This window comes from Cyprinodon variegatus, unplaced genomic scaffold (assembly GCF_000732505.1).
Source record: "Cyprinodon variegatus isolate N-32 unplaced genomic scaffold, C_variegatus-1.0 Scaffold190, whole genome shotgun sequence".
NCBI lineage: Eukaryota > Metazoa > Chordata > Actinopteri > Cyprinodontiformes > Cyprinodontidae > Cyprinodon > Cyprinodon variegatus.
Genome location: NW_015150643.1, coordinates 708,867 through 724,485, shown reverse-complemented (window position 1 = coordinate 724,485; position 15,619 = coordinate 708,867). Strand labels below are relative to the sequence as shown.

The 15,619-nt window shown below is 39.2% G+C and overlaps 1 protein-coding gene across 1 annotated transcript; it reads right to left on the bottom strand.

The window, feature by feature from the left end:
* Positions 1-4,813: 4,813 nt before the first annotated feature.
* On the bottom strand, positions 4,814-15,321 carry lrrc8e (leucine-rich repeat containing 8 family member E). The gene is made up of 6 exons (XM_015379359.1): positions 15,215-15,321; positions 14,698-15,053; positions 10,391-10,954; positions 9,923-10,173; positions 6,420-6,797; positions 4,814-6,339 (listed from the first exon to the last, which is right to left on the bottom strand). The coding sequence occupies exons 2-6, from the start codon at positions 15,034-15,036 to the stop codon at positions 5,220-5,222; spliced, it is 2,652 nt and encodes an 883-aa protein (XP_015234845.1). The 5' UTR covers positions 15,037-15,053; positions 15,215-15,321; the 3' UTR covers positions 4,814-5,219.
* Positions 15,322-15,619: the final 298 nt, after the last annotated feature.

The following is a 15,619-nucleotide window of genomic DNA, read 5'->3' as shown; positions in this document are numbered from 1 at the left end:
GGACATACCAAAATTTTGGACCAACCTTCTTGTCCCTACCAACAATTAAATGTGAATAGCATGTTTATAATTTACAATACAGCTTTGTTGCAGCAGTAGAGGAGCTCTGGATGGAGAATATTGACAGACGAAAACATGTTTAATCTAAAATGGAAAATCTTTATACATTTTTTTTTTTTACAATTTTGGTATAATTCTTGCTCTATGTTGGTCGCTCTATGAGCTAAAGATGTCTTTTAGAGTCTCGATACTCCATAATGATTAATCGATTACTAAATTTGTTGACATTATTTCAACAATTGATTAATCCAATGAATTGTTTCAGCCCTAAATAAAATACATGAAATGGGTTAAACAGAGTAACTACAGCCTAGATGTAGAACTTGTAGAGTGAAGTTAATATATTAAATGCTCAGTGTCAGTTCCTCTTCTAGTTCCAGTGCTCATGTAAATACAATACATTTATTTAGCGTCCCTTCAATCTATTATTTCGCTGTTTTAATGATACAAAGAGAAAATTTAAAAGATAAAATGCGGTTTTACCTCTGTTTACCTCTGCACAATTCTATATCTTCAAAATAAAAACAAGATAAATCCACATATAACAGACATATTTAGACTATATTCTGTTAAATAGGCACAGATTTACCTACTGTCTTAGTCGCTGGTAATTTCAAATGCAAATCTTTTCAAAGTGGAAAAATAAAATCCTAATTTCTCATTCATCAGAGCCAGTTAAAATTCAGTCATTGATAAACAGCATCTAATGTGTGTAGTGCTTATAAAATTTGTATAAATGTAGCAAGAAATTCTGCTTTTCACCCTGATTTTCACGTCAAGCATTAAAAAAACAAGCATGCATATTTTTTATATAGGACCAATGACATCAGACCAACGACATCAGACCAACCGTGTCCCTACCAAAGTTGAAATCAAACCTTCCCCCCTCTTTTGCAGGTCAGAGGTATCATGTTACCTCTCAGATCCTCTTCCAAGTTGATCTCATGGAAGCAAAATTTTGTCTAAATTTGCTGAATATATTCACTGATGTTTAGAACGAATTGTTTTTTCCCCCTTTACCTGTTAGAAGTAAATATATATTGTAAGTACACTGGGCACGTATATATATAAATTTGCATGTTGCAGCTGAAACTGTTATACTTAAGGGACACATTGTGTTCCTGCTCTTTTACTAGGGCATGGCAGTATTAGCTACTAATCTGTGCTGATAAAGATTCTCAGTCATCCAGGTCATTGTCATTACGTAAAAGTTTAAAAAACAATCCTCTGGACTTCGTTTCCAAGATTTGAAGACGTTTCGCTTCCTCTCCAGGAAGCTTTCTCACATTCAAATGTCTGGATCCGCAGTGAGTTTGAGTCTTTATATAGACAAGGCCTTGTATTGCTTGGAAACATGCAAATTGAAACCGACGAGCGGGTCGTTTGGTTCCATTGTTAGCCTGTAATATCTGAAAGCTGTCTATGATTCTGAAGGTCGATCGTTGAAGGGGGGGATTGTCTCCTGTAATACATGAAACCTGTCTATGATTGTTAATTGTCGGTCGTCAAGGAAGTATTGTTCACCTCGCTGAAGAGAGGAGATACTTTCCTCCCCTGTAATGGGGTGGGGGGGTGGTGATACCTGGAAGGGATCATCTCTATAACTGAATTGTGCGTTTTTAGAAGCTGGAATCTGAGTCCACCACCTCTGTTTAAAGTTGTTTTTTCTGTCTTAACATAGATGGCTTCCTCCACGCCCCTCTCAAACCACCTATTTTCTTTATCCAGAATATGGACATTCTGGTCCTCAAAAGAATGTCCTTTGTCCACAAGGTGTAGATGTACTGCGGAGTCTTGTCCAGAGGCGGGCGCTCTTCTGTGTTGGGCCATGCGTCTGTGGGGAGGTTGTTTGGTTTCTCCAATATAAAGATCAGAGCATTCCTCGCTGCACTGAACAGCATGTACCACTCCGCTCATATTCGGTCTGGGGGTTTTATCTTTAGGATGCACTAGTCTCTGTTTAAGGGTTTTGTTTGGCTTGAAATGTACTGGGATTTTTTGTTTGGAGAAAAAATCTCTTGAGTTTTTCAGAGACTCCAGCAACATAAGGGATTGTGATGTTTTTGCGTTTAATTTTCTCACCGCTATCTTCTGTTGCGTGTCTTTTGCAAGGAAATCCAAAAAAGTTCTCAAAAACATGAGCTCTACTGATGCTGTTGATTGTAATAAATCATTATTTAAACCACTGTTACCTCTACCGTCTCACAACCTCACAGTTTTGGGTCCAGGAACACAAAACTACTTATTAAAAAAAAAAATCTTTTTCTGTAAAGTTGAGAGCTTTTTGGTATTTTAGAAACTCAAGCAGATTTTGAAATACAGAGACCAATTTATGACACCATTAATTAAGGTTGAAGTCATATAAATCCCTTTTATCTTCTTATCTCACGTCATGTTTAAAGTTAAACAATCTGTCTTTGCTACGTCTAGATGCTTAAATGCACTGTTCCTGCTATAACAATGGCTGAATCACTAACAGGAAATTGAACAGACGTACCTAATAAAGCAGTTAATGAGTATAAAAGTAAACAGTTTGAGCTCTTTGCACAATCAACCCATGTTATTCATTGCTATTCAATCTATACACTCCTACCTTTTATCAAAATAGTATATATTCCTTTTTTAATATCTGACAATAAATATATCTAAACAAATATGATTTACTTAAATGATAAAATAATGAAAAAATACACCATTTTTGAGGTTAGATAGAGCATGACCACTTAAAAAAAATCTCTTAAATCTGTTTGATTTCTTTACATTATTGTCTTTTCAGTTTGTATCTTTTTAATTGTTAAAGTAGAAAAAAAAAAAATAAATAAAAAGTCAAAGAAAATTAAGAAGCAGCCAAATTGGTAAGGAGAGTTTATAATTTTATTTGACATGTTTTCACTTTACTCATATTTCCCCAGTCTCTTCCATATGATCTTTCTTCTAATCTAATATCTTTATGTTGTGAATTTCTTCTATCATTTTTCTCCATCTATCTTGTGTTGGTATATGTATTTAAAGCCAATATCTAGCATTGTTTTTTTAGGCAGCAGCATAGAAGATTTTGGTTAATTCTTGTTCTTCTTTAAATACCTTTCCTTGTAGATGTGTCACTTGGCTGTTAATTGAATCATGTGTTCCAGGACCTTACAGAAAAATATGTTTTATATTTATATTCAGAATGGTTGAATTTTTCTGCAATTCCATAATATCGATCAGCTTTTACTGTCCAATATGGCTGTCCATTGTTTATATATTAACTTTTACCTTTGGGTGTTATTGTCAAATTTGTAGAAGGACGCAATATATAGAGGCTGGTTTTTGCAGATTTATTGAGGTGATGGGAGCAGATGCATAAATCCAGTGGTAAATAAACAAGGAAAACAGGAACCAGAGCAGAGGACAGAGGAAGAGAATGGAAATAACTTAAAATACGATGGATAAAGATAAACTTAAGATAAACAAAATTTGAACTAAGATATAATTTAGAACCAGATTAAACTTAACAGCAAACAGAGAAAGACAAAAATCCCAAACTAAGACCATAAATGTAGCAAACATCCAAACAGAGCAACTAGATAATAAGACTCTAAGCAGGAAAAATGGTAACACATAACATAAATCTAAGAGTAACTGAAAACCTAAAGTAAAAACTTGAACAGAATCAAAGATCCAAAGCAGTAATGACTCTAAAGAATCATATTTGGTTCTTCTAAGAAATTTCCTCCATCTATACAAGTTGGTTTGATTAAAGGTATAGTGGAGGGTGTTCTTTTTCCAGGTGGATCATCAAAATAAGTGGTGCCATTCCTAATTGTCAATCATTCTGGTGATATATTTAGGTAAGGCCGTCCTATGTGCTCGTCCAAATTTTCACTTACCAGTGGTGAGTCTGACATAGTGGAAACATTGCAAATCTGCTTTTGCAAAGTAAGCTTGTATGAGCGATGCAAAAGAAACATTTAAACAGAGCCTGCATGAGGATAAATGGGCTTGTGCACGCTCTCACACGCATTTAATAGGAGTTCCTATTGCAGGAATGTGCATGTGCATTTTTTTTTCAAGTGGAGAGGGATATTTTAAAACATTCGTTCGTTCGTCGTCTCCCACTTTATCCGGAACCGGGTCGCGGGGGCAGCAGACTAAGAAGAGACTCCCAGACTTCCCTCTCCGCTGACACCTCCTCCAGCTCTGTTGGGGGAAGCCCTAGGCGCTCCCAGGCCAGCCGAGAGACATAGTCTCTCCAGCGTGTCCTGGGTCGTCCCCTGGGCCTCCTCCCAATGGGACGTGCCTGGAACACCTCCTGAGGGAGGCGTCCAGGGGGCATCCAAAGAAGATGTCCGAGCCACCTCAACTGACTCCTCTCGATGTGGAGGAGAACCGGCTCTACACTGAGCCTCTCCCGAATGACCGAGCTCCTTACCCTATCTCTAAGGGAGAGCCCAGCCACCCTGCGGAGGAAGCTCATTTCAGCCGCTTGTATCCGGGATCTCGTTCTTTCGGTCATGATCCAGATTTCATGACCATAGGTGAGGGTAGGAACGTAGACCGACCGGTAAATTGAGAGCTTTGCCTTTTCGCTCAGCTCTCTCTTCACCACGACAGACCGGTGCAGCGTCCGCATTATTGCAGCAGCCGCACCGATCCGTCTATCGATCTCCCGCTCCATTCTTCCCTCACTTATGAACAGGACCCCAAAATACTTGAACTCCTCCCCTTGAGGCAAGGACTCTCCTCCAACCTGAAGGGGACAAGCCTCCTTTTTCCGGTCGAGAACCATGGCCTCGGACTTGGAGGAGCTGATTCTCATCCCGGCCGCTTCACACTCGGCTGCGAACCGCCCCAGCGCACGCTGTAGGTCTTGGCAGGAGGGAGCCAGCAGAACTATGTCATCCACAAATAGCAGGGACGAGATCCGGTGGTCCCCAAACCGGTCCTGTTCATATTTTAAAACATTTTAAAATATTTTTTTTTCCCATCTCATCATAAAAACGACCAATATTTAAAGCATAATCTGCCTTTTCATTTTTTTAATGCAAGTTTCCATGACTCATTTATCAAAGATGCAAAGAAAAGTTAAAGTGTGCCTCCATTTAACAAGGTGTTGCAAAAAAACTAAAGCTGAGAATGCCTTTGTGAAACTGTGGGACAATTATCAACTATAAACCTTATATTTGTGATTCTAGAGCTGAAGAGAAGCTCCACTGATTGGGAGAGTATGGGAACGTGTCCGATTCGGGCCGGGAGTAATCCTCGAAGTATACCTCACTGGTAGCGTAAGAGCTGCTCAGTAAGTCCCTAACTTGAGAAGGTAATGAAAGAAAGAGCCACCTTTCAACAAGGAGCCCACCACCACAGAGCCCCAAACAGCAGCCCAGGTCAGCAGGCAACTCCTCCAGATTATTGCCTCGCAAATCCAACCTGGACAGGTGGCTTAAAGCTGTAACTCCCCGGGGCAGCGAAAGGAGAGAGTTGCGAGACACATTTAGGATGCGGAGCTCCAAGCAGCTGCTGAAGAGGTCAGAGGGTAGACTCTCTAACCTGTTCCCACTCAGATCTAGTTCTGTGAGGAGCTCCAAAGCCCTAACCTCAGAGGGCAGCTCGCAAAGCAGGTTACCAGCCAACAGGAGTCGACGAAGTCGATGGAGAGTAAAGAGGGCAGGTGGAAGAGTCTTCAGCTGGTTGTTGCACAGATCCAGAAGCTCTAAGCTTCGAAGGACTCCAACACTAGGAGGCAGCACCAACACACGATTGTAGGCGAGTTTGAGGCAAGAAAGGCGCCGCAAGTGAACCAGGCTGAGAAGTTCCTCTAGGGTTCTCAAATTATTATGCTGCAAGTCGAGCGTCCGAAGGTTAGTGAGAGCAAGCAGGGCAGAGGGCAAGCGGTCCAGCTGGCAGTCCTGCAGCTGGAGTTCTGTCAGGTCAACCAGTCGCTTCAGGCCTGTCAGCACCAGTAGCCTTGTCCCCTCGTTATGTATCTCTAGTTTGACCAAACTTCCTGCCACCTCACAGAGCTCCGCAGGAACCTTCTGTAACATGCCTTGAATTACAAGAATACGCAGGTGGCGGAGCTGACGTAGGCTGCCCAGAGCCCAGCCACGACCAACGCCACCCTCACTGCTTAAACGGCCGGAAAGATGGAGCTGGTGTAAGTTACGGAGGGAGAGGACCCAGCTGGGGATCTGAGAAGCCTGAGAGAAAGTGATATGAAGAATCTCTAGACGTTCCTGGAGGACCGCAAGTGCACTGGGATCTACAGCAGGGGTACAGTGGTAAAGATGGAGCTCCCTGGGGATGAGAAAAAAATTAAAATAAGGGAATATGAAGAACACATGAATATAACTACAATGCTGATCTGTGCATCTCACCTAAGTGAAGTCATGTTTGCCAGCTGGGAAGTAAATCTGGCATCAGTGATGAGCTCCAGTTTGAGGGCCTGGAGCTGGCTCAGGGTGAAAAGAGCCGGGGGAAGGCGGGGCAGGGCGACGAGCTGCAGGCTGGTACAGCCATCCGCATCCGTACTGGTCATAGCATGTAGCCTTTCTTCCCCCCACTGCCTCTCCAGGCTTTGTTCCAGCAGTCTGCTCTCGCTGACCGGGGACAGAAACACGGACAGTCGCTGGACCAGCAGCGGGTCATACTGGTCCACCATGTGCATGAGAAAGGCCAGGTCATTCATCACATCGGGGATGTCGTTCAGGGAGAACAGCTCCTTTGACGATTGGAAGGAATATTTCCGAAGACAGCTGATTAGAGGCATATAGAAAAAACAAAAACATTTTAAATTAAAGGCAAATCTAAAATGGAACAAAAACGTCATGACGTCATGAATCATAAAAGGTGAAATCTCTTGCAAACAAAATAAATGAGCTCAAAGTATTAAGAAGGATTCAACCAGAGTATTATGAATGCTCTATTACTTAGATGCAGCTACAAGATCATGAAGCCGACTCCAGGTTTTCACTCATGTTATACTGTTTACTTCACTTCTACAAGTCCAGACTTTTGATAGCATGGCAGCTGTTCCACTGGGGAAAAAATTATGCTATGAAATTTCAATGCAAACAGTGAAGGATTTAACTCTACTGCACAACCTGCTCCTGATAAAACCCAGTCGCTCTCTATTCTGTCTGCAATCCATAAAATAACCGTGTTTACAGGGAGCTGAAGCCACATGAAGAGTGTTTGACCATCTATTAGAGGTCTTTACTATCTATAAATATATATTTTATGCCTATATTTTTTGCTTATCTATACTGAAATTAGAGCTAAGCAAAAAACGTAAAAAAAAAAAAAAAAAAAAAAAGACAGCTAAAAGTAAAGGAACCATTTAAGCTCCTTTATTTGAGTAAAACTAAAAAAAAGTATGAGTTTCATATTGTAAGTACAAAAGCAAAGTCAAGTTTTTGCTTGAAATGATAAAAAATAATTGTATTTATTTTATTAGCAACAATACTTGTGTGCACAGTAACACAAGTTAGGGTGTTAGGGTGGATGTCTTTTGTCTTCGAATCTGTTCATATTTATAGTTTACCAGCCCTGTCTCTTCATCAAGGTCGCTTTCAATGTCTTTCTATTAACTAACAGATACTATTCATCCTTTTTTTGTGCCTGTTAGATTATGTCATCAGAAGTAGAGATTAACTAGTCACATTTACTCAGTTGCATTTACCCTAGTAACAATTTTGAAAAAAAGCTTTTTCTAAAGTAATATTCTTGTGAGAGTGTTGCTACTCTTGAGTAAAATTTCTGGTTACTACTCCTACCACTAGTAAATTAAGGTTTTTGACACATACGCATATCTTATCATCATAATCATGCTGCCACAATAAGAAAACAGCTTTATATGGCAGCTAAATCATTCCAAAGGGGTTAAAGAACAGCAGCTAATTTATATGATGCATTTACAGGTGTTTTTAGTGTGGCTTGTTAACAGGTTAATAAATGCATGATCAGATTACTACCAAAAAGTTACGTTTTCATGCTGAGCATAGGCAGGTAGCATTGTACTTAAATACAATAACAGATGTTGAAATAAATAAAAATTAGGAATTTATTTCATCATAATCCTGTCACTTGATATTTAATGGGTGTAGATGCAAATTAAATGTATTTAGTTGCTTCCTGTGATTGGGACTTGTTCTATTTAACGGTTTTATGTTTTCTGATTAATATTAAAATGTTTATTTATATGTTAAACATTGGCAGGTTTTGTTGCATTTAAACACCAAGTGATTTTTAGCCAACTAAAAATAACCATCCATCCATCCATCCATCCATCCATCCATCCATCCATCCATCCATCCATCCATCCATCCATCCATCCATCCATCCTGGGTCGCGGTAGGGCTGGTGCCTATCTGTGGCAGCCTATGGGCAAGAGACCAGTCTGTTGCAGGGCAATACAGAGACAAACAAAGACACATAACCATCAGAGATGGCAAAAGTACTCACTTTCCATACTTGAGTAAAAGTACAGATACTTGTGTTAAAAAATACTCTGGTAAAAGTGGAAGTACTGATTAAACTTCTTTACTCAAGTAAAAGTAACAAAGTACAGGCTTGTAAATTTACTTAAAGTATAAAAGTAAAAGTAGAAACCACTTTTTTCATGCCGTTGCCTACATTTTAAATGGATGTCTGCCAATAGGACTAGATCTCCGTTGTGTTCATTTTCAATCATCTCGTCGTCCATGCTACTATGCTAACGCCACCGCCACCAAGCTGCAATGATTTGCCGCAAATGAATACCACCGAATCTGTCGATTCATCTTGTAGTGGTGCGTCAAATGCAACGTAGATTCTCATCCAATTAGATTGAATTTGGTATTGATGACGTGAAAAATAATAACGGTAACTCCATTGAAATGATTCAAAACTAAAGTAACGAGCCAATTTTTTAAAATGTAAGGAGTAGAAAGTACAGATATTTGTGTAAAAATGTAAGGAGTAGAAGTAAAAAGTCGCCATAAAAATAAGTAGTAAAGTAAAGTAAAAATATCAGAAAAATCTACTTGAGTACAGTAACAAAGTATTTGTACTTCGTTACTTCCCATCTCTGATAACCATGCACACCCACTAACATCTAGGCACAATTTAGAGAAGCCAATTAACCTAACAGTCATGTTTTTGGACTGTGGGAGGAAGCTGGAGTACCCAGAGAGATCCGACGCATGCACAAAGAGTACATTCAAACTCCATGCAAAAAGACAGCCGAGCTGGGAATAGAACCCAGAAAACAACCAAACTAATTAAGTATAAATAAACGGAACAATATTTAGACAAATGTATATTTCCGGTAACATTTAATGGTAAAAGACTTCCTGTTATTTCCCAGGATGAATACCAGCATGTTTTTATATCCTCTATTCCACCATGAGTGAGATGAAATTAGACCATTAATGTTAGAATCTTGTCAATTCTGGAGTCATTTTGGATCCTAACTTGCTGCACACCTCCTAAATTTGGCTTGATGATAAAATAGATAAATCTGTTTAATTTATTTAGTTGATGGAAAGTAATGTAATTACTTAGCCCAGTCATGTCAACTGGATCGACTAAACTAGATCGTTATAACTGCAACCCGAGTAATATAAATCAAATAACATTATTGCTAATCAATAATATTAATTAAACTGAGCTGATATGTTAATTCTAACATTGCAGCACTAAGTTATACTTACAAGGCTGGATTTAGTGGTATTTACTGTCTTTAGTTCTTATTTACAGTAGGCAACCAGTAAATATAACTTGGTTAAGGAAATTCAAGATTTAATTTTTTAGGGTGTAAAGCGATTAGGGAAAATCAGAGTTGACCTTTGGCTGTGTGCATCAATAACAATGTGTCTGTCTGCTTGATGTGAGTCCAAACCTTTGAAAAATCCAGCCGAGGGTGTAAAAGTTAAGGAGATCATAAAGCCCCAGAAGGATTAGGTAGGCAACGAGCAGTTTGTGCAGAAGTGATGAGAGCACATGGACACAATCAAAGGTTGCGTAGCCCACTAGTGTTCCCTCCCCAGGGTGACAAACATGGCTGAAGGAGAGGGAGCTGAGAAATGGGACGGTGTAAGTCATGACCACCGCTGCCATCAGCAGCTTGAATATTGTCTGAGCCAAGTAAACCTGAAAAGAAAAGACAAAACCAGAAGTAAGATCCAGTGGGAACATTTATGGTGCATTATACGCATTTCAATTGATGATTTTTCTGAACAAGTTTCCCAAATAAACCAATGGATAGAATAGAATAGAAAATCTCTTAATTTTACCACAATTGGGAAATTCTGGTGTTTTACAACAGCAAAAATATTATAGAAAAAGAAGACTTTAGATGTTCCAATACCTTGTAAATGACAGCAGAGCTTTCGCAGTGAGACCGAAATTTCCTGACTCTTTCAAACAGGGCCCTGGCCTGTTCTCCATCACTTTTACCCAGACTCATTACCTGCCCCGGGCGTGGAACCTTCATTGAGGGCATGAAAGAACTGAAGTGGACCTCAGAGCCAAGGGATACAGAAGACATTGTTGAGTTAGAGGAACCGGTGGAAGGACAAGGAGATGGAGGAGAGACAGATCTCTTTAAAAGAGGGCTTTCTGTGCCGGAGTCTTTGCTGGAACGTCCTGCACGGATCGCTGGAATCGAAAAGCAAGCAGAAGACACTGGAGTACAGCGAGGCCTTCTCTGCAAATCTTGGATGGTTTCATGGCGTGCAGCTTGGGACAGAGCCTGGGATGTCCAGGGAGACTCGCTGCATTTTGCCAAGATGGACAGGAATTGTTCAATGCGAGAAGACGTGTGAGGGAAATGGAGCCAGAAGGAGCCGCTGGCTACCAGCACCAGAGTCTGCAGCAACGCCATGTAGGGGAAGAAGCGTGAACACACAGGCAAAGCTTCATGGTAGCACACCTAGACAGACATGCACATAAAACACAAAGATTAATGATTACAACTATACCATAATGAGCACACTTTTTAAGAAATCCTGATGCCAATTCATTTCAAACATGCATGGATCCATTTCTGGTATTGAGATTTAAAAAAAACATAGACAAAGAGCGGTACAGTGCTGCTATGCACTGTTTTTAACGTGGCTAGAAAAAGGCCTTTAGAGTTTTCCCTTGATCACCATAGAGAAAAGAACATTGAATGGCATTAATATTAAGCATTTAGCTGCAGGCTGACTACCCCAGCAGATAGCCTGAATAATTATTCAGCTAACATTAATGGGTCTTTTGTGTTACTTAAAAAAAGCGATACGGGTTAAAAACCATTAGATACCATTGACACCTGAAAATTAACCTCTAAATTTACAGTGTGTTAGTTCTATATCTTCTTACAAAGTGTTTGCTTCAAAATCAAGAAAAGGATGTCACAGTCTTGTTTCTGTTATGTTTTCTTTTTCAGTATTCAGTTTAACTTTGCTCCATGTTTTCTAGTTTTATTGGTTTATTTAATTCTTATTTTGTTGTATTTTCTGGTTATATTTCAGTTCTTAGGTTCTTATTTGTTGCCCTCTGTTGCCCTCTTGTGTTGGTCTCCTTTTTCATTCACACCTGCTCCCAATCTGCTCGTTAGTCCTCTCTTTGTTTAGTTAGCCATAAATAATCTCCTTCTGCAGTTCCTCAGTGCTGGTTCCTTGTCTAACTTCCTCCAACTCCGTCTTACTTTGTCTACCTCGCTGCGATTGTTTTCCCCTGTAGTCTCCATGGTTTCTGGTTTGTTTGACTTTTTTCATGTTCGATTTGTGGATTCCTGCCTCAGCTGTCGGTTAACCTTTTATTAAATCTACAAGAAATTCAACCTCTACCTCCCTGCCTCTGCATTTGGGTCCGCAAACCACAACCAAATCCTGACAAAGGAAAATGTATACATAACCAAAACTTTCTGTTATCCACGATACGATATCAAAATAAAAACACAAGAAAATATTTTTGCATAACATTTCTTCACAAAAGTCAAAGTCAAGAACTAAACTAGTAATGCCAGCCTCAAAATCCAAAATAGCTGCCAACCATTTGGTCCTATTGTAAGGTTTGTTTTTGTTTTTGTTTCTGTTGATTTGTTTTTTAGTTAATGAGTAGTACACATACAACATGAATATTTCTGTGTAGGGATGTAGATGTGAGGTCTTTGGATCTACAAAAGGATGAGAATTTAATTGTTTTGAACTGGTGTTGCTAACTCTAGGTAGCTTGATCACTCAGCAGCAACAAAGAGCAACTAACAAGGATTTTAGTTTCAGTTCTTTATGGCTCCTGTCACTTTTACATGGTTGGGTTTGCAAAGGTTCCCATTTTAAACTCCCATGGTACATTAAAATTAGTGGGAACATGGGGGACACCTGCCGTAGCCAATAGGTGCACCCAGGCTGGGACTGGTAATCTGTTATACCCTGTCCTAATTGCGTGCGAGGGCCGGCCCTTGCTAAATTATACCGGCCCCAACACTCCAGTGTGATAGTAAATAACTCAAGGAGCTCAAGAAGTAATCCAATATTAACTACCTAAATGATGCATGCAGTATATATAGCCCTTTCATTGTCATGCACGTCCCTTTGACGGTTGGCATATGGAGCAATATTCTATTTCTTCAAACTGTAAAATCCTTGCAACAAACTAAATTATAATAAAACTAAAATGCTTTCTTTAAACCAAACTACGATGTTCCTCTTATATTTGGTGAATTTATGTTTGAATATTTTGCAAAAAATATGTTGCGGTGCATGATGGGGTTTTGCAATAAAGGCTAATGTTTCCCGTCTTACGTGCATGGTTGTCAGGTTGGGATGTTTCCCAATCTGGCAGTTTAGGATGGCCATCTATGGGTAATTTTTTTTTTTTCTAGATTCATGGCCTATGAGATCAACTTTGGTTTAAATTGGGCGAGCTTTTGTATATCCAGGCGGTTTGTGAACCCTTTTTGGGCTGAAAAACGTGAGTCGGTGACATCTGGCAACCCTGCTGATGTGGTGAGTGTGGACGTTATGCAGCAGCAGTCACTGTAGCGTCCGTGTTATTAACCAAAGCCAATAAAAACCCACTATAGAAGTCTTGGTGATGGTTGTCGTGTGATGCTTGAAGATAGATTGGTTAATCCACAATATGTATTTGTATTCTTTTTCATAAGTGGCTCCATAAGTGGGCCGGTGTGGATGGAAAAATGCCAGGGCTGGAAATTGTTCCCAGTCCGAGCCTGGGTGCACCCTTGAATATCATGAGACAGCATAGGGTAAGCTTCTTGCCTATTGTCTGTTTTTGCCGTTAGACCAAGGTGGGTTAGATATGCAATGCGAAATATAAAATAAAGTTAAGAAGGATTAAACTATTACTTCTAAACAGATTAGATTTGCTAGATATGAGCTGTTCTAGGCAAGAGCCCGACATATTTTACCCTACTGACACTTTTCTGCCTGGGATTTGCTTCTTCCCACTGTAGTTTTAAAAGCATTTCCTTCTTATGAAGTGGTGGAGTCCGTCTCTAAGCAACCGTGACAGCAGCTGATGCGAAGCTGAAGAGGTCACATTTGGAAACCGCCAGCACAATGCAGTTGGCTTTAGTAATCCCTGTGATTTATTTTTGTTAATTTTCGTTAGATTTTTGATCTGAGTTTGACAGACATGAATGAAAACCCTGCAAACCAAAGGGCAATTCTGTATTGTAAAGTAATGGATGGCACCGGTACTTTAGGCTAAGAGCTGTTTCTTTAAAGAGTTAAAATTGGTTAAGTGGAGTCATCATTAGATAACATGAATGTGTTCAGATAGCAGTAGCAATATACTCTAAAATTATTAATGTGAGATTAATGTTAGTTTCCCTGTTTACATTGTGGCAAGTAAGGCTTAAATGAGCTTTTTTTTAATAGTTGAACATACAATTACATTTATTTATTTATTTATTTTTTTTGTCCAGCATTTTGATTACAAAATTACTATTTTTAATACCAGAGATGGCTGCTGCATATAAAGTTAGAAATAAACTCTTTAAAACAGCATTAGCCTGAAGATGCTTTGCAAAAGTTACAAACTGCAACTAGGATGAAAACAGTATTGTCTCAAGATGCAGGATTTCCTGAAAAGTAGCCAATCACATGTAGTCTAGTTTCTCATGATGGTTCCACGTTCAAAGGGACAAAATCTGACCTGACCGCACGTTACAGATGGGTGACACCCTGAAAATACATAAAGTTTATTTCAAGCAATTATATATTTCTTTTTGAATACATGTATTTTTTATTCTTTTTTTCATTCTTTCAAATGTAATTTTAATAATTGTATTGGAGAATATTTCTTAGTTTTATAATTAAATTATATATATAAATTAAATCATGTATTTGATGTATATAAATAAATGCTACACGTGCTTATTTAATGGAGCATTCCCATTAATTTTTTACATGATGTATTTTGGCCGTCTATTCACTTCAGAGATCCCATTAAAAGGATTGTAAACATAATTTTAATTGGATCCCGACCCGCACATTAGGAGCCCTGAATAAATTTTTTTTGCAGATTTAAGGTAAAAAATCTCTACAAATGGCCTAAATGTAGCAAAATTCAATAAATGTAGCATCCGAAAACCATTCTTTTAAATGTATATAGATTACTTTGACCATATTAAACTTGTAGTGATCCAAAGGTAATGGACAATACCTGGCTAACATAAATATATTGCTGGTAGACGAGATGCGTGCGTCGTCCCTGAGCAGGAGAGTTGATATTTGGGCTGACGATGTTAGAAACCTGTTGAGTGGTGAAGCCTGCATCGCTGCCAGCTGATGGACTCTGGTGAACACTGGTGCTTGCATTGAGAGAGAGCTCAGAAGGAATGCATACAACCCTGTCCCTCGAAAGCTGCACAGTGCAAGCCAGGACGGATACCATCAGCATCAGGACCACCAGATAGTCCATGAAGACCTCCCACCAGGGCTTCAGCAGTTTACATGTGTTCTGGTGTTGATCCAGGGGTGCTAGTTCCGACAGGGAGAACATGGTCCAGCTTACGATATCTGTAAAAAATTTATTTAAAGCACATATTCAACTAGTAAATGTCACTAAAAACTGTTGAAATTGTCTTCAAAGCAGAAGTGTGACATCTTGCATTTAGTAATTCTGTAAAAAAAAACAATAAATCTAAGAAGCACAACTTCTTTTTTTTTTTTTTGCCTACCTGATTGAAAACTTGTTCCAACAACTTTTCTCCTGTTTTTCCACCACTTTAATCAGAGTTCAGGCTGGTGAGTTCTGGTTCTGCGGGGAAAACAAACTCCTCCTCAGCTGGACGAACACACAGCTTTTGAAGCGTTGCCATGGCTACTGAGAATATGCTGCTGAGAATCCCAATTCAATCCTGGGACCTTACGGCCTGCTGAAGCTCTGCCTACAGCCTTTAACTCCTTGGAAACTAAACTACACAGAAGACTCCTATTCACAATATATTAAAGAATGTTTTGTTTTTAAAAAGTTTGACATTTTCCCTCCACAGAAATGTCTCTGTCTCTAAAAAATGTTGCAAAAACTGTACTTGTGCTCATTTACAATGAATGTGACATTTTATGTATGTGTTCATGGAAAC